This window comes from Salvelinus namaycush, chromosome 38, assembly GCF_016432855.1.
Source record: "Salvelinus namaycush isolate Seneca chromosome 38, SaNama_1.0, whole genome shotgun sequence".
NCBI classification, from domain to species: Eukaryota; Metazoa; Chordata; class Actinopteri; order Salmoniformes; family Salmonidae; genus Salvelinus; species Salvelinus namaycush.
In genome coordinates, this window is record NC_052344.1 from 11,420,238 (window position 1) to 11,439,382 (window position 19,145).

The 19,145-nt window shown below is 44.6% G+C and overlaps 1 protein-coding gene across 2 annotated transcripts; it reads right to left on the reverse strand.

Annotated features, from left to right (window-relative positions):
* Positions 1–3,496: 3,496 nt before the first annotated feature.
* LOC120032052 (patatin-like phospholipase domain-containing protein 2) lies at positions 3,497–18,995 on the reverse strand. 2 transcript variants are annotated; one of them, XM_038977986.1, is made up of 10 exons: positions 18,453–18,995; positions 13,737–13,950; positions 12,068–12,300; positions 11,695–11,760; positions 7,048–7,257; positions 5,635–5,695; positions 5,251–5,439; positions 4,933–5,065; positions 4,293–4,412; positions 3,497–4,190 (listed from the first exon to the last, which is right to left on the reverse strand). In XM_038977986.1, the coding sequence occupies exons 2-10, from the start codon at positions 13,921–13,923 to the stop codon at positions 3,959–3,961; spliced, it is 1,431 nt and encodes a 476-aa protein (XP_038833914.1). In that variant the 5' UTR covers positions 13,924–13,950; positions 18,453–18,995; the 3' UTR covers positions 3,497–3,958. The 2 variants fall into 2 exon arrangements, with proteins under 2 accessions (XP_038833914.1, XP_038833915.1); XM_038977987.1 differs by lacking the exon at positions 18,453–18,995 and adding an exon at positions 17,227–17,347.
* Positions 18,996–19,145: the final 150 nt, after the last annotated feature.

A 19,145-nucleotide genomic window follows, 5' to 3' on the forward strand; every position in this document is an offset into this window, starting at 1 on the left:
AGCCCGACCAGTAAGGAGTGATATGACGTAAGCGATCCGAGCTCTCTCTCTTGAGTATGTGTTGGGCTGGAGAGAGAACACAATATCACACTGGGTGAGAAAGGAGCGACACTCAGTGGGCTGCCCAGAGTAACATGGTGGGTTATTAACCCTAGGTTCCGGAGACTCGGAAGACCAGGAAGTAGCTGGTGGCACGAGACGAAGACTCTGAAACTGTCCTGAGAGATCGGAGACCTGAGCGGACAGGGTCTCAACGGCATGACGAGCAGCAGACAATTCCTGCTCGTGTCTGCCGAGCATTGCTCCCTGGATCTCGACGGCAGTGTTGCGAGAATCCGTAGTCGCTGGGTCCATTCTTGGTCGGATTCTTCTGTTGTGCTGCAGAATGAGGACCCAAAAGCGACGTAATAGTAACAGAGTCTTTATTCCAGAATAAAACAAATAATGATTCTCCTGGATACTATCCTCTCGTCAACAGAGAGGAACGACTGGAGACGCGACCACAGACTGCAGGTCGCTTCAGGAAGGCACTGGCCGTAGCTGACATTGACACCTGCTCACACGCAGCATCTGAAGAAGGCAAAGAACACGACAGGGCGGAACAAGGACACAGGAACAGCAAACGTCAAACAAGAATCCGACAAGGACAGAAGCGGAAAACAGAGGGAGAAATAGGGACTCTAATCAGAGGGCAAAATAGGGGACAGGTGTGAAAGAGTAAATGAGGTCGTTAGGAGAATGAGAAACAGCTGGGAGCAGGAACGGAACGATAGAGAGAGAGAAAGAGGGAAAGAACCTAATAAGAACAGCAGAGGGAAGCACAGGGACAAGACATGATGAAAGACAAAACATGACACCAAAAGTACTCATCTGGTTACTTGCATGCATTATTACTCTGTAGTGCATGTTGGTCTTCATTTAGATGTTCCAAATAGTACATGTTCCCTCACCAAAGGTACTAAGCAGAAGTTAAACCTGCCTCTTTGAAGGATTAATTTAAACTTCAATTTAGTCCTTAGAGTAGCTCTAATCCTCCATCTTGCAATTGGCTTAGTTTAATCCAGAACAGGCTAAATCTACGACTATTTTACGATACATCTGTGCAAGTCGCTTTGAGTTAAGACAGCTCAAACAGGCATTTTAGTCTGGGACTAAGTAGGCTTAAGCCTTGTCTGTGAAACCGGCCCATAAATGGTTTAATGAGAGATCACCTCATGTTGAGCCGGTGCTCAATGTTGGTTGCAATTGACCCAATGTTTTCAGTTTTCACTTCCACAAAGAAAGTACAACAATATACAGTACATACTGTGGCAATATTGAAAACACGTATATAGTTTCCATAATGATGAGGCACCACAATAGGATTTAAACAGTTACAGTATATTTAAACACAGAATGTCACATCATACATTTTTTTGTGATTTATGTTATTAAGATAAGGGCCATCTGTGCAATAACAACAGTAAAGGATAAAAGGAACAAGTAGGCAGAGGTTTTCAGTGTAACACATACAGTACCAGTCAAAAGTGTGGACACACCTACTCATTCAAGGGTTTTTCTTTATTTTTACTATTTTCTACATTGTAGAATATTAGTGAAGATATCAAAACTATGAAATAACACATATGGAATCATGTAGTAACCAAAAAAGTGTTAAACAAATCAAATATTTTATATTTGATTCTTCAATGTAGCCACCCTTTGCCTTGATGACAGCATTGCACACTCTTGGCATTCTCTCAACCAGCTTCATGAGGTTGTCACCTGGAATGCCTTTCCAACAGTCTTGAAGGAGTTCCTACATATGCTGAGCACTTGTTGGCTGCTTTTCCTTCACTTTGCGGTCCAACTCATACCAAACCATCTCAATTGGGTTGAGGTCGGGTGATTGTGGAAGCCAAGTCATCTGATGCAGCACTCCTCCACTCTCCTTCTTGGTCAAATATCCCTTACACAGCCTGGAGGTGTGTTTTGGGTCATTGTCCTGTTGAAAAACAAATGATAGTCCCACTAAGTGCGAACCAGATGGGATGGCGTATCGCTGCAGAATGCTGTGGTAGCAATACTGGTTAAATGTGCCTTGAATTCTAAATAAATCACAGAGTGGCACCAGCAAAGCACCCCCACACCATCACACCACCTCCTCCATGCTTCACGGTGGGAACCACACATGCAGAGATCATCAGTTCACCTACTCTGCGTCTCACAAAGACACGGGATTGGAACCAAAAATGTCTAATTTGGACTCATCAGACCAAAGGATAGATTTCCACCGATCTAATGTCCATTGCTCGTGTTTCTTGGCCCAAGCAAGTCTCTTCTTATTATTGGTATCCTTTAGTAGTGATTTCTTTGCAGCAATTCAACCATGAAGGCCTGATTCATGCAGTCTCCTCTGAACAGTTGATGTTGAGATGTGTCGGTTACTTGAACTCTGAAGCATTTAATTATAAATATTATAGTTTAATGTAAACCTCAACTAGTATACAATTTTTATGATTTATGGACAAATTACAGCAACATATTTTGTGTTTTATTCATATGAAATTAGGTTTTCCTAAATATAAAAAAATATAAAAAATGACCTAAGAATTTAATCCGAAAGCATTTCAGTAAAGAGAATTTGGGGTAAAAAAATTACAAAATTCTGGCGAAAATGTCAAATGGATAAGACACTTTCCCAAAAACTAGACATCTTAGTCCTCTGAATGATAGTTGATTTTGCAGATGCAACATGGTTTTGTAACTCAATTTTCTACATACATTTTAAAACAGTTTTCATGTAAATGACCCATTTGAAGATGCCATATAAAAATTGTGAATCCTATGCAACTAAAGTTATTGTGCAAAAGCAATAGTCAACATTGAGAGAAGTTCTGAAAGGAACTTTCAAGAATATTGTGATTCAAATGTCTTGACATCACAGCTCATCACAGTAGTTCATAGTTCAGTTCAAGGGTTCTGTCTAATAGTAGTCAGGAAAACACACAGCTCATAGTCAAGGAAGTCAACAGTCCGTTAGGAATGAATGCTACATTTAAATGAACACACGTAGGTAGGTACTGTAGCAAAGGAGGCTGCTGAGGGGAGAACACCTCATAATAATGTCTGGAACAGAAAACACATGGAAACCATGTTTTTGATACCATTCCACTTCTGCCATTACCATGAGCCCATCTCCCCAATTAAGGTGCTACCAACCTCCTGTGTACTGTAGGTAGGTGGCAGAGGAGGCTGGTGGGAGGAGCTATAGGAGGACAGGCTCATTGTTATGGCTGGAATGGAAGAAATGGAACAGAGTCAAACGTGGTTTCCATATGTTTAAAAAAAAATCTTATTTACAATGACAGCCTACTGGGGAACAGTGGGTTAACTGCCTTTTTCAGGGGCATAACGACAGATTTTGACCTTGTCAGCTCGGGGATTCAATCCAGCAACATTTCGGTGTCTGGCCCAAAGCTCTAACCACTAAGCTACCTGCCACCCCTGTTTGATGTGGTTGATACCGTTCCATTTATTCTATTCCAGCCATTACAATGAGCCGGTCCTCCTATAGCTCCTTCCACCAGCCTCCTCTGGTAGGTAGGTAGGTAGGTATAGTTGTAGTGACAACAAGTTATCCGGAAAATCTAGACATAGTTAGTTATAAAATGTATAATTTCAAAAAATAATTCACTTGCAGACGTCTTTGGTGGTGAGCTGGTAAATTGTTTTACAATGTGTACTGTAGTATAAAATATGATTGGTGGAGTGATCAAAATACATGATTAGTGTGTCTTTAGCAACAGTTCTGGATCACAAAGCTATTCAATCACATGACCATCATTTGTCCATCCCAAACCACCCTTCACAGTTCCTATAGCCTATAGACAGGCCCTGTGGGAGGGATCTTGAGCTGGACTGTCCTATCATCTTTTAAAACAAAGTCACAGTGTCCTCTCATTGGTGGATGGGACTGTCAGTCAGTCTCGTCCTGCGAGCCAACAAAGAAGCAGATCTGTCGTGGGGAGGGGCTGGGCATGAGGGGGCTGGTGCGGCGGTGGGAAGAGGGGGCGGTGGGGATGTTCCAGTATTGGCTTTGGAGGTCAAGAGCAGAGAGAGCGAACCCGGAGAGATGACAGTCTCTCTCCCTGTGTCCGTCACTGTCCAGGGGTAGGGGCAGGCTCATGCAATTCCTCAGGGAACCATCACTGCAAAAAGAAAAACACACAAGGCCATTAGACTTTATTCATACTGTATGACAGGCATCCATCCATAATATAACCCAGTAGTAGTAACTCCATGTCTCTCACCTGGTTATGTCTGCTGTTGCTCCTCTCCAGGTCTGTCTGTACACGCTCCCAGCCACATCCCCAGCCACCCCAGCTAGCCAACGCATATCTGCAGGCACCTCTGGGATCCACTCCACAAACCTGGAGTACAGGAGAGGGACAAGAAGGGTCAATGTACTGTGATGTACCACCAAGTGGGGGGGCCAGTTCTCAACAATTCCTGTGGTCGATTGACTTGCCAACTAGGTGGAGTCCCTGTGCAGCACATTCAAATTGATTGTATTTAGTAGGAAACCTGTTTGTATTCCTAGTCTGTTTGCATTCACAGTGTTATTTGGTTGCTGTGGTGGGCTAGTGACTACTTTAAAGACTACTTTGTTGTCAGTGGTTGCTGTCAGGGCTAGTTTGAAGGTATTGGCTGCTGTATGCTAAAGGCTAGTTATGCTAAAGGATAGTTATGCTAAAGGATAGTTATGCTAAAGGATAGTTATGCTAAAGGATAATTATGCTAAAGGCTAGTTCAGGGCTTTTTAGAAGCTGACTTGTTTGCATTAATGTTGTCATTGGCTGCTGTTTGAGCTACTGTGACTGCTTTGAGTTCATTGAGGACTTGTTGGTTTGTGGTAGGTAGCACTAGTAGTGGTATAGGATGTAGACTTACCTCTTGCCCACTGAGTAGGCTGATACCACAGGTAGTGTGCAGGGCAGGAGCATGTAGGAGGCCACTCTGACCGGCAGCATCTCGGACACCTGAGCATACAGACCCGGCTTCTGCTGGCACGCCTCACAGAACACTACAGTCATAGAGACCCAATATGTCACACTTCGCTGACACGGGCACAGCCTCAGATGACTTTCAGATACACACAACAACCACACGTCACTGACAAGAGTGCAGCGACAACACAATGTTAATGTCAGTGTTATAACTAGATAACAACAGTTTCTAACAGCTTTGAGCAGAAAAGCTCCTATCTACCTTTTTTGATTTGGGTAGGCAGGTTGTCAACAATCTGCTCGTCCAGCCACCAGTGCCGCTTCCTCAGGAGGCGGAGCCGGCGGAGCATCCAGTCCTTAGTGGTTTCCGTGGCGGTGGGCTTGCAGCAGCAGGTGTGTATGGCTTCTGATAGGTTGGGGCCGGCAGTCGGACACTCCAGCTTCAGCAGATCTGACATCATAAACAATACATTCATCATCTTTGTAACACAGCATCAAAATATTACCCCATAAATAAGTGCTGGTTTACTCCATACTTCATGTTGAACACTGTACATCATTGATGCTCACTGCATGTACTGTATATCACAGTAGCTTATGATCTTAGCACAGCCCACTATTACTGTCAAAGGCAAGTAATACTCACGGTTCTCCTCAAGAAAGCGAAGGGCGTCCTTGTAGCCACTCTGGCATATCTCTGCCATGACCTGTCAAAGAAAACACATAGATCATACCGATTGAGGTAGGGGATCATATGCAAGAGGTCAATTGAATAAATATAAGACATACTCATAATCAAATCACAGGATCATTGGGACTCAGATATACCCACCCACACACGATACAGAGCATGATCTCACATTATGTAATTAGTTATAACTATCACTACCATTGACTGATTAGCAATCATGTTATCGCTGACAGTTAACAACCGTATTAAACAAGTACAGCTGTTTATAACCACATAAAACAGAGGGGAATGACTAATATCAGCCAGAACTCTCCTGTGCAACAGGCTCCTGTATTTTTGAATGGACAACAATCCAGGAAGTGTTTGACTAGGGGTTAAAGGTCAACGTGGCAGAGTTCTTTCTGTTCTCTGGCTACTCCTTATTCTGTGTTCCTACAAGAACAAAGCAACAGGGAGAGAGGTATCTGGACAGCTAGCTTCACAGTGGCACTACATATGTGTGAATTTAGTCAGGGTAGGTTAAACACTATTACACGTGAGGGAAAAGGTAGGGTGGAGTCTTCTATGTGTGTGTCCGTGCATGCCATGTGTAAACACTATGTCAAAGGTGGCAGAGTCAAGTGAAACACACACTTCCTTTTCTAAGTAGGGCCTCTGCACATGACTCTGTCGGTGGGATTGGGTTTAATCCCAAAATTCCAGTTACAACATTCCAGGTACACATGAAGGGAAAAGACGGTGGCAGATCTTGGATTGCAGCAACAATAATAACAGAGCGAAAACTGAACCAAGAGACACAGACCAACCTCAAAGAGGGCAAAGTTCACCTGACGCTAAAAGTTGACTCCCATGTTATTATCCAGACACTGAAGAAGAATGTGCAATACAGGAAATGTAATTCAACAAGGACAGAAGCCAATAATGTCCTGCCAGTATTGATCACTGTGGAGTTAGGGAGGAACAGGGGAGGGCAAAGTTCAGATAGGAAGTATGGGGGGTAAGGGTAGGAGTCCAAAGAGGAGACAGGGTAAGGGGTGAAATGGGGGAGTTGGGGTTATATAATCAGGGAATAGGATAGTGGAAGTTCAGGGGCCCAGTCTCTCATACCAGACTACTACGCTCTCCTACAGAAATTTATAGAATGTTTAGACTATTTCAAGGGTACCTAAATAAGGATTTTATAACACATAACCCATACATAAAGCTTCTATTTACAAGTAGTCATAAACAACCCATCTGATGAATGGGACTAAGGGGCATCCTGATCCTCTATCCTACCTTTGGGAACAGGGCCTACATAAGGACTTCATAACACATTCCCAGGGCCATGCATAACGCATTGGTAAGCAGTCATAGCGGTCGACCTACCTTGGGTTCTGGGGGGAACAGGGCATTGCTGAGGCGGTACATATTGTCCAGGTTAATCTGGATGGAGGTGTTGGTGAAGCGCAGCTCGTGGAAGTTGAAGGAGGTGTCCCGTGGACAGATGTCGCTCTCGCCGGAGAACGGAGAGATGCTGATGGTGTTCTTCAGCTCTGACTGAGGAAGGTTGTCACTGATTCCCCCATCCACGTAACGCTCCAGAGAGAAGAGGGGGAGACAGGGAGGAGAGAGAGAGAAAGTGAGAATAATTGGGTGTTTTTGGACCCATGCACAACTATAAACAAGCCGTATCGGTTTGACTATTTCCAAGACCACAGCCTTTCCACAGAACAAGACCCCAGGCATACTGTAGTCCGGACGTCTCAGGGCTGACAGAGATGACTGTTCTAAATCTCTATTTATATATTATAAATATTTGTTGTTGACTTCCTCTGCCTATCTTCTGCTAAAAAATATGTAATTTATGACCCAACTCGGTTATCACTGAAATCTAATATGACACGAAACAACATTTTCAAGGAAACATTCCCCTCTTGAGGGCATATTAGGCATGTCAGATTTCCCCTTAGCCAGCTTCTCCACACTGCCAACTCATGACCAAACAATCTGACATTACTATTTGGAGAATTAATCAATTTTTACACCAGTCTCATGTAATTATCCGATGCAGCTCCATTTCAAGTTCAGATGCTACCCTCTAACATTTCAAAATGAATTCCTAGTTTTCCAGTGTAAAACGCTGAGAACATCTGAGGGGAAAAAAGGATAGCAGTGCCAGTTCCTAAGCATGATCAAGACTCAACTTGGCAGTGAGTTTAGCAAAGAGAGTTCAGGGCTGAGGGCAAAGAATGCACTATATTTCCTTGTTCAGAGTGTCAAAGCCAACCGTTACGAGTCCAGTGATGAAATCTAGTTTAAATGAAACTTCATCACTTTCACAAGAAACTTAAATAAACAGTATGCACATTATTCTGAAAAAGTACATGCTCCGTCAAAAGCAGAAAGTTCAACTACATGCCCTCAGATATGCTGTTTATAAGTCATTTATGACTGTTCTATATATTTGTCATAATAGACCTAGTGCATACATCTATATATATATAGATGGTGCATACATCTATATAGAGACATGGTGTCACACCCTGATCTGTTTCACCTGTCTTTGTGCTTGTCTACACCCCCCCAGGTGTCGCCCATCTATCCCATTATCCCCTGTGTACTTACACCTGTGTTCTCTGTTTGTCTGTTGCCAGTTTGTTTTGTTCGTAGAACCTACCAGCGTTTTTCCCCTCGCTCCTGTCTTGTCTTAGTCGTGTCTTCCTTTTCTAGTTTTTTCCCGGCTTTGCCCCTTCTGCCTGTCCTGAGCTTGCCTGCCGTCCTGTACCTTTGTCCCACTACTCTGGTTTACCGACTTCTGCCTGCCCTGACCCTAAGCCTGCCTGCCGTCCTGTACCTTTGCCCCACAACTCTGGATTACCGAGCTCTGCCTGACCTGACCCTGCCTGCCATCCTGTACCTTTGCCCCTGTTCTTGTAATAAACATTGTTACTTCGACACAGTCTGCATCTGGGTCTTACCTTAAAACATGATAAATGGAGCATACATCTATATAGAGAGATGGGACATAAATATAAATCCAGAGATGGGGCAGAACGCTCCTTCCTGAGTGGTATGACGGCTGCGTGGTCCCATGGTGTTTCTACTTGCGTACTATGTTCGTGTCATATGTCAGTTGTGCGGACGTGAGGACGGAGTCAAGCGCAGGACACAGAACTGAGTAAAAATAACGTACTTTACTCTGAAAAATAAATCTGCCAAAATAATCCACGCAGGGATAACAAACCCTAACACAAACGACTAACACATACCAGGAATAATCACGCACAAAACATCATGGGAACCAGAGGGTTAAATAGGGAAATAATAATAACTTAATGGGAACCAGGTGTGTACATTCAAGACATAACAAATGGAAAAAAGAAACATGGATCGGTGGCAGCTAGAAAGCCGGTGACGACGACCGCCGAACGCTGCCCGAACAAGGAGAGGCACCAACTTCGGCGGAAGTCGTGACAGTTTGTACAGATGAACGTGGTACCTTCAGGCGTTTTGAAATTGCTCCCAAGGATGAACCAGACTTGTGGAGGTCTACAATATTTTTTCTGAGGTCTTGGCTGATTTCTTTTGATTTTCCCATGATGTCAAGGAAAGAAGCACTGAGTTTGAAGGTAGGCCTTGAAATATATCCACAGGTACACCTCCAATTGACTCAAATTATGTCAATAAGCCTACCAGAAGCTTCTAAAGCCATGACATAATTTTCTGTTTTTTCTGGCACAGTCAACTTAGTGTATGTGAACTTCTGACCCACTGGAATTGTGATACAGTGAATTAAAAGTGAAATAATCTGTCTGTAAACAATTGTTGGAAAAATTACTTGTGTCATGCACAAAGTACAGTTGTGGCCAAAAGTTTTGAGAATGACACAAATATTAATTTTCACAAAGTCTGCTGCCTCAATTTGTATGATGGCAATTTGCATATACTCCAGAATGTTATGAAGAGTGATCAGATGAATTGCAATTAATTGCAAAGTCCCTCTTTGCCATGCAAATTAACTGAATCCCCAAAAAACATTTCCACTGCATTTCAGCCCTGCCACAAAAAAGGACCAGCTGACATCATGTCAGTGATTCTCTCGTTAACACAGGCGGGAGTGTTGACAGGGACAAGGCTGGAGATCACTCTGCCATGCTGATTGAGTTTGAATAACAGACTGGAAGCTTCAAACGGTGGGTGGTTCTTGGAATCATTGTTCTTCCTCTGTCAACCATGGTTACCTGCAAAGAAACACGTGCCGTCATCATTGCTTTGCACAAAAAGGGCTTCACAGGCAAGGATATTGCTGCCAGTAATATTGCACCTAAATCAACCATTTATCGGATCATCAAGAACTTCAAGGAGAATGGTTCAATTGTTGTGAAGAAGGCTTCAGGGCGCCCAAGAAAGTCCAGCAAGCGCCAGGACCGTGTCCTAAAGTTGATTCAGCTGCGGGGTCAGGGCCCCCAACAGTACAGAGCTTGCTCAGGAATGGCAGCAGGCAGGTGTGAGTGCATCTGCATGCACAGTGAGGCGAAGACTTTTGGAGGATGGCCTGGTGTCAAGAAGGGCAGCAAAGAAGCCACTTCTCTCCAGGAAAACATCAGAGATAGACTGATATTCTGCAAAAGGTACAGGAATTGGACTGCTGAGGACTCGGGTAAAGTAATTTTCTCTGATGAATCCCCTTTCCGATTGTTTGGGGCATCCGGAAAAAAGCTTGTCCGGAGAAGACAAGGTGAGCGCTACCATCAGTCCTGTGTCATGCCAACAGTAAAGCATCCTGAGACCATTCATGTGTGGGGTTGCTTCTCAGCCAAGGGAGTGGGCTCACTCATAATTTTGCCTAAGAACACAGCCATGAATAAAGAATGGTACCAACACATCCTCCGAGAGCAACTTCTCCCAACCATCCAGGAACAGTTTAGTGACGAACAATGCCTTTTCCAGCATGATGGAGCACCTTGCCATAAGGCAAAGGTGATAACTAAGTGGCTCGGGGAACAAAACATCGATATTTTGGGTCCATGGCCAGGAAACTCCCCAGACCTTAATCACATTGAGAACTTGTGGTCAATCCTCAAGAGGCGGGTGGACAAACAAAACCCCACAAATTCTGACAAACTCCAAGCATTGATTATGCAAGAATGGGCTGCCATCAGTCAGGATGTGGCCCAGAAGTTAATTGACAGCATGCCAGGGCGGATTGCAGAGGTCTTGAAAAAGAAGGGTCAACACTGCAAATATTGACTCTTTGCATCAATTTCATGTACTTGTCAATAAAAGCCTTTGACACTTATGAAATGCTTGTAATTATACTTCAGTATTCCATAGTAACATCTGACAAAAATATCTAAAGACACTGAAGCAGCAAACTTTGTGAAAATTAATATTTGTGTCATTCTCAAAACTTTTGGCCACGGCTGTAGGACCTAACCGACTAGATGTCCTAACCGACTTGCAAAACTGCAGTTTTGTTAACACTAAATTTGTGGAGTGGTTGAAAAACGACTTTTAATGACTCCAATCTCGGTCTATGTAAGGAGAGAGAGAGAGAGAGAGAGAGAGGGTGGGTGGGTGGGTGGAGGAGTTTAAACAGGGGGTGGAGGAGTTTCAACAGGATATCTAAATAGCTATCTGTGAACCTGACACACCCGGCAATAGGACACACTAACTATAACCTATATTTATTGAACAATCTAGTGTGTTCCGCCTGTGTTCTATGGATGTATAATTTGGCACTGAGCCAGGGACATGCCCATATAGCAGCTATATGCCCTCAATGATAACAAGAGCAGATAGCAGTGAAATATACTAGAGAATAAGTGACATACACGCAAACAGAAAAACAAAACATTGTGCTACGCTTGAACCTATAGCCTCCTTATGACTATGACCTGAGCAATAAAGGCATTAGAGACGAGACCATAATAAACCCAGTCTAACATCTGCTGCTTTTTCTTAGAAAACAAGGAAACAGTGTTCAAGGAAACGTAAGAAAGCAGTTGAGGCATTAGGGCCTTGGGCACTTACCACTCCTTGGAAGGATGGGGGGATCAGACCACAGTATATGGGGATGAAACAGCTACACACCAGTGCCTGTAGACACATCAGAGAGAGAGAGATGTTACACAGTCCAACTCAGTTTACACTACATACAACTAATGTAAACAGTCAATGGCAAGGCCAGTAGCTGAAAGGACAAATATGTATGGGATATGTATGGGATATAGAAAAACTCAAGTGGTCATGGGTGTTCAGGGCACATATTCACAATGCGTTTTATAGTAGGAGTACTGATCTAGGATCAGGTGCCACCTCCTTATCCAACGGATCCTAGATCAGTACTCCTACTCGGATATGTTTTGTGAATAGCAGCCCAGGTGGGTTGAGTGGGGACACTCACCTGGATGAGCTCCTCCTTGGACTTGAACTCGGACACAATGACGTTTTGTCCATCAGACACGCGAGTGAGTGACACACACAGCCTCCCGGAGGCGAGTGTGTGTGCATCGGTGGGCAGGTCACGCTCCAGGCCCGACCTGATGACCTTGACCAGGTTGAAGGAGGGGTGGAGGGGACCCAGGTTACGCTTCCGGGCCTCCTTGGCTGTCTCGATCACATCCTCACAGCACTTAGCTAGAGGAGGGGAGAGACGGAGAGACAGTATGTCAAGGCCTTCCATTGGGAGGAATTGGATGTTTTTTATTCAAAGGAAGATTGATTCTCAAGGGAACTAAACAGTGATCTGTAGCTCACAAAAAAAACTGAATCCACTGGTTTAATTTATTTACTGCCCTGCACCTGTACTGAGCATTTTAATTAATTGTATGAAGAGTGCCTTGGTCCTCCTTTCTTTTTGTTGACCAATTCACCCCTTTTCCCAAAGAGCACCTTCTATCTACCAAAATGTACTATTGTGTACCTTAGTAGCGCTTCCCTTCCTCCTCTTTCTACTAGTTATGTGTGTTCATCTTATCTCCACTTGGATGGAATGGATGGAATGGATCTGAAGACTGTTATACACACAGACAGAATTCCACTAAAGAAAATCAAGTGATTAGAAAAATACTGAGGTAGTCTTATCTGGCTGAAATAAGGATGTTACTCATACTATCAGTGGAACACATTGGAGTCATTGAGTGACAGTGAAACTCTGAGGTCATGAACAGTAACCTATATCTTCCTTCTGCCAATTTTCACAACAATCCAGTACTTTCTTTTGACTCTTAATGACACCTTTATTGACTGTTCACTCGATTTTTATCCCTCTATTACTCTTTCAATCTCTCACCCTCTTTAACTCTCTCTCTCTCTCATTTAGATAGGACACAACTGGGACACTTACTAAGTTCCCCAGTCCTTCATCTCTTCACTATAAGGTTATTGGGTTTAAAAGACAGTGAAAGAGGCATGGTATCACACAGACTTAGCTAAGAGTTTTCTATGTCACGTTCTATGTCAAGCTGGGGCATGTTTGCTCTTAATCATGATTGTGTTTCCCCTTTGTCAGCGAGATCAATCAGTAACATTGGGAGGCCTCTGATCCAGAGGAACAATAGGTCAATAGTCCTATAACTGACCCAGATGGCATTTATCAATGGTGTGACATGATCAATGAGTGGAAGGCTACCATATTTATACACAGGCAGCCATTTTGGCTCTGACCATGTAATTATGTCATTATTAATAATTAGTAGTTTATTACATGAAAATAATACATGCCATTTAGCAGACACTTTTATCCAAAGAGACTTACAGTCATGTGTGAATACATTTTGTTTCTGTGTGGACCCGGGAATTGAACCCACTACCCTGGCGTCAAAAGCACCATGCTCTACACTGAGCTACAAAGGAGCCCCAGTATTACCACCTATCATTTACATAAGAGCAAAGCTTTAAGCATTGTTGAACTAATTTTCCCCATGTATCAAGGCCACAAGTGATTATTCTTTAAAGGTAATTTAGTTGCTAATCTAAAGTTGCTACTTTTGCGTAAAAGTCCCCATCCAGGCACTCCACTGATTACAGGGTGCGGTGAACTCAAGGGGCCAGTGCAGGGTACTGTAGCCTACCTATGGATGCCTGGCTGGCGAGCACCGTGGCGGTTAGGGCACCGGCGGAAGCCCCGTAGATCTTGGTGGCACCTTTGATGAGGTAAGGCGCTTGTTCCAACAGGCAGCTGGCCACTCCGATGTGATAGATCCCCAGGAACCCGCAGCCGGCAAACGACAGATTCCATTCCTTCGTTAGGTCGAACATCCCGGGTGGACAGTCCTTGGCGAGGACCTAGAAGTTTGGGTAATGCGCTTGTAATAATGACTCCAAAATGTTACCCTTGGCGTCTTTGACAAGTTCCCTTCATTACTGAATGTCAACAACAGTTTCCGAAAGAGGACGGCTCAAACTAGTACACACTACTCAGTCTACTTCTCTTGAGTAACGTACAAAGCGACAGTTATGTATTGAGAATCGCCGGAGCGCTGACTTGCCATGATCTTACCGATACTAGAACAGGGCAGGTCTGGCCAATCCGCATAAGGAGGCTGTGTCTTATTTTAGGTGGAGGCACGCCCCCACATTCTGCATCGGTAACACATGAGAGGGATGCAATCCATTCATGTCTATTCTATTCTAATATATTACATTCAAATCTATATTTGTTTCACCTACCTGCTATTACTGTGACAAGTCGAACTCTATTATTAATAGATTTGAGCCTATAGGCTAGCACCCGGATCAAACATGGAGCATTTTATAGGCTCCTGATGCCATTCAAGTATATTGAAAAACCTAATCTGTTGATTTGATCTTCCAAGAACAACAGGCATACCTGCATCATCTTGAATGCTTCATGTATGCTTGAAGGCATTCCTCTTCCGGCTACAGAGACTAGTGAGCACGCGCATACCGCGCCACAGCGAACTGGTGCTGAAGCTGAGCAGGAGGCGCGCGCATTCCATGATCGCATCAAATTACATCGTTGCGACGACGTGATTGGCTGAAGCCTGAAGGTCAAGGAGTACTTCGCTCGCGCACTATCACGTCCTAGCCAAGCCATACTCAAGAGGAAACACATTATTTCTCTCAAAACAAATCTAATTATAACCGTTGAATTGATTATGAAGATATTTTCGTTGGGTGTCCGTTTTGAGGATGGCCGAGAGCGAGGCAGACACGCCAAGCACCCCGATAGAGTTTGAGAGCAAATACTTTGAGTTTGATGGAGTACGACTTCCACCCTTCTGCAGAGGAAAGATGGAGGAGATCGCCAACTTCTCCCTCAGAAGTAGCGACATATGGATTGTCACGTATCCCAAGTCAGGTTAACAATATTGGCAAGTGTTGATGCTATGCAATATGTTAGTGCAGTACCCTCACTACCCTGAGATGCAGCAAGCTGAAGGCTTGAGAATGTAGGGTCTTAGGTGTATCAGCGGAGGCTCCTCAGAGGAGGGAGGGGAGGACCATCCTACTCAGTGATTTTCATAAAAATGAAAATAGTGATCAATTAAAAAGTTTTCCTTTTTAGATAAAACTATACTACAAATATTGAAGTCACCACATAAACTGATTAAAACACACTGTTTTGCAATGGTCAGTAGCCTCAACAGCACTCTCTGGGGTAGCACCATGGTGTAGCCGGAGAACAGATATTTTCCATCCTCTGGGTGTGTCACAGCCGTCGAATGAAGTGGACCAAAGCGCAGAGTGGTGAGCGTACATATTCCTTTTTATTAGGATGACGCCGACAAAAACAATAAACAATACAAAAACAACCGTTTAATAATCTAGTATTGAAAGCTTAATCTAAAGCTAGCTAGCAGTGCAGTGCATAAAATCTGGTGAGTAGTTGACTCAAAGAGAGAGAAAGACAATAGTTGACCAGTTTTGAACAGAAGCAGCAGAGCGAGAGAGAGATACAGTACATTGCTTTGTCATTATGGGGTATTGTGTGGAGATTCATGAGGATTTTTATTTTTTTTAATCCATTTTTAGAATAAGGCTGTCGGGTCCCGCCGGTGTAACTGCTAAACTGCTTGCTGTACTGCGTGATTTTAGCGGGTTAACAAACACATTAGTTCTAGTAGCTATGTTAACTATGACATTAGCTAATATGGTGACAATGATGTAGGCTGTGTGTAATGGTTAGCGGTTATGGTACTGTATGAAGGTTTGGCTTGGAAAGGTTTTTTCGCTTGGTCACAGACAGCTGTTGTGTTGTGCACTGAACTATATGAGCAAATGGAAGAGGTGAGAGGAGGAGAGCGCGTAGATGCGAGAAGGAATTATACAACGAGCAAAGTGATGATGCTGTTCGTATGTGGCTGCTATGAAAGTGAATTGTGTGTGCGGGTGATCAGTGGTGTATTCACTCGGCCGATTCTGTTGAAAAAAGTTTCCTAAATGGAACAAATGGAACGAAACGGGGATAAACCTACTTGAATTTGTCCAATAGAAACTCTTGCTTGCAACTGTTTGGCCTAATGATTACACTGTAGATCAGCTAGATGCAAGGCGGTATTCAATGTGTCACTGTCTGTCAGCTTGAGCACCTACGTTACAAACTTTCATTCGTAGGCTAGGTTGTAGGAACCTCATGAAGGGTATAGGGGAAATTAGAGTAGTAGCCTAAACCTATCGATGTTACATTGAGCTTGTTGAATTGAATATGAATGACTGTCCTCCCTAATCTTAAACAGCACCGACCGCCACTGGTGTAGGTCTATAGTTGCTTTAGAAAGACAATGTCCCGTGGCAGCAGCTCAGGTTGATGTTATTTTGATCTTTTCCTGAAGACAACTAATAGAACGCTTCAGAATGGCCAGTGAAATATGGGAAACATGTTTGGTGGCCAAAAAGAACTAGCCTGTCATTGCACAGTATTTGCATATTTCCCAGTGATCTTTGCCCAAACTTAAAAAATGCATTGTAACTGTTCAGTGAGGTTTGTTATATGAACCCTACAAAAATGCGGACACAATGGCAGAGTTGAACTGCCAAGCCTGACTCTTTTCTCTGTAAGTGTGCCTTAAAGGTCCACTGTGTAGTTTTTGTATGACCTGACCCATTTCAGTTGGTGTGGGAAGAAGGTTCTTCTCATCACACACAATCACCAACTAACAGGCACATGGGGGGGAGGGCTTGGAATTGAGATTGGTAAAGGTTTAGGAGTTGGGTCTCGTAATACTGTGTTCGTAACCAAGTGGGAGGTTGGAATTTACCCGTTGTGAAGTCGTAAATACCTGTCACGCCCTGGCTATAGAGAGGTTTTTTATTCTCTATTTTGGTTAGGCCAGGGTGTGACTAGGGTGGGCAGTCTATGTTCTTTTTTCTATGTTGTTGGTTTTCTATGTGCTTGGCCTGGTGTGGTTCCCAATCAGAGGCAGCTGTCTATCGTTGTCTCTGATTGGGAGCCATATTTAGGTACCCTGTTTTCCCATTTTGTGTTGTGGGTGATTAATTTCTGTTTAGTGTGTTGCACCTGACGGAACTGTTTCGGTTGTCACTTTGTTGTTTTTGCTTTTTAGTGTTCAGTTTCTATTAAATATGACGAACACTTACCACGCTGCGTTTTGGTCTTCACCTTCTTCCGACGACAGCTGTTACAGAATCACCCACCAACCAAGGACCAAGCAGCGTGGTATCGAGCAGCAGCGGTTCAACCTGTGCCTGCACTCTGGAGGGTCCGGGCTAAAGTGGTCATCCAGCCTGGAGGAGTGGTGCCAAGGCTGCGCACCAGAGCTCCAGTGCTCTCTCACAGCCCGGTCCATCCGGTGCCTCCTCCACACACCAGGCCTCCTGTAGGTCTCCCCAGCCTGGTGGGTCCTGTGGCAGCCCCACGCACCAGGCTGTCTCTCCGTCTCCTCCCTCCAGGTTCTCTCTCCTGTCCGGAGCTGCCAGAGCCGCCCGTCAGTCCGGAGCTGCCAGAGCCACCCGTCAGTCCGGAGCTGCCAGAGCCGCCCCTCAGTCCGGAGCTGCCAGAGGCTCCCCTCAGTCCGGAGCTGCCAGAGGCGCCCCTCAGTCCGGAGCTGCCAGAGGCGCCCCTCAGTCCGGAGCTGCCAGAGGCGCCCCTCAGTCCGGAGCTGCCAGAGGCGCCCCTCAGTCCGGAGCTGCCAGAGGCGCCCCTCAGTCCGGAGCTGCCAGAGGCGCCCCTCAGTCCGGAGCTGCCAGAGGCGCCCCTCAGTCCAGAGGCGCCCCTCAGTCCAGAGGCGCCCCTCAGTCCAGAGGCGCCCCTCAGTCCAGAGGCGCCCCTCAGTCCAGAGGCGCCCCTCAGTCCAGAGGCGCCCCTCAGTCCAGTGGTGCCCTCTATGAGGGTCTTCAGTCCGGGGCCCGCTGCGAGGGGCCCCGCTCCAGAGGCGCCACCGTAAGGAAGGCCCACCCGGACCCTTCCCTTTAGAGTCAGGTTTTGCGGCCGGAGTCCGCACCTTTGGGGGGGGGGGGGGGGGGGGGGGGGGGGGGGGGGGGTACTGTCACGCCCTGGCTATAGAGAGGTTTTTTATTCTCTATTTTGGTTAGGCCAGGGTGTGACTAGGGTGGGCAGTCTATGTTCTTTTTTCTATGTTGTTGGTTTTCTATGTGTTTGGCCTGGTGTGGTTCCCAATCAGAGGCAGCTGTCTATCGTTGTCTCTGATTGGGAGCCATACTTAGGTATCCTGTTTTCCCATTTTGTGTTGTGGGTGATTAATTTCTGTTTAGTGTGTGTTGCACCTGACGGAGCTGTTTCTGTTGTCACTTTGTTGTTTTTGCTTTTTAGTGTTCAGTTTCTATTAAATATGACGAACACTTACCACGCTGCGTTTTGGTCTTCACCTTCTTCCGACGACAGCCGTTACAATACCAGTTGGATTTATTCAGGTGCTTTGAACTCGTTTGAAACACAGATTGGCTAAAGGCCAACAAGCTGCGTAAACCATTAACTAAAAGTACAGCAATCATGCTTGTAAACAAATTATAGTGTTCAAAAACCATATTAATAGATTGCTTTTTATAAATAATGTTTTGTTGTTACATGTAGCCCTTTACACTCATATACGGGTTGAAAATGGCTGATTTGGGCACTGAAAAACGCCTAAATTGGAGCATTGTGGCTGAACAGTAACATGCTATACATGATGTCAGACCTCAGGCTCTGTCCTTCAAAGCGCTGTATGGGTTTTGACTGACAGCCATTCTGAACTTGAGCACCTCATGCGACAAGAAGTTGCACCCGTCCCTCCTGCTAAATGGGCAACTTTTGCAAATATTTTGTTGTCTAAGTGAGGGAAATGCTGTAAATTAAGGACTCATTGTACAGTCGTGGCCAAAAGTGTTGAGAATGACACAAATATAAATTTTCACAAAGTCTGCTTCCTTTGTTTGTATGATGGCAATTTGCATATACTCCAGAATGTTATGAAGAGTGATCAGATTAATTGCAATTAATTGCAAAGTCCCTCTTTGCCATGCAAATGAACTGAATCCCCAAAAAACATTTCCACTGC

What these genes read in the sequence shown, in the direction of transcription:
- LOC120032052 (XM_038977986.1), bottom strand. Translation starts at nt 13,923, where the DNA reads ATGTTCGACCTAACGAAGGAATGGAATCTGTCGTTTGCCGGCTGCGGG. An exon ending in CCAAGGAGGAGCTCATCCAG is followed by an intron (nt 11,761 to 12,067) that starts GTGAGTGTCCCC and finishes ATGTGTCTACAG; the next exon opens with GCACTGGTGTGTAGCTGTTT. An exon ending in TCGCTTTCTTGAGGAGAACC is followed by an intron (nt 5,440 to 5,634) that starts GTGAGTATTACT and finishes TTATGATGTCAG; the next exon opens with ATCTGCTGAAGCTGGAGTGT.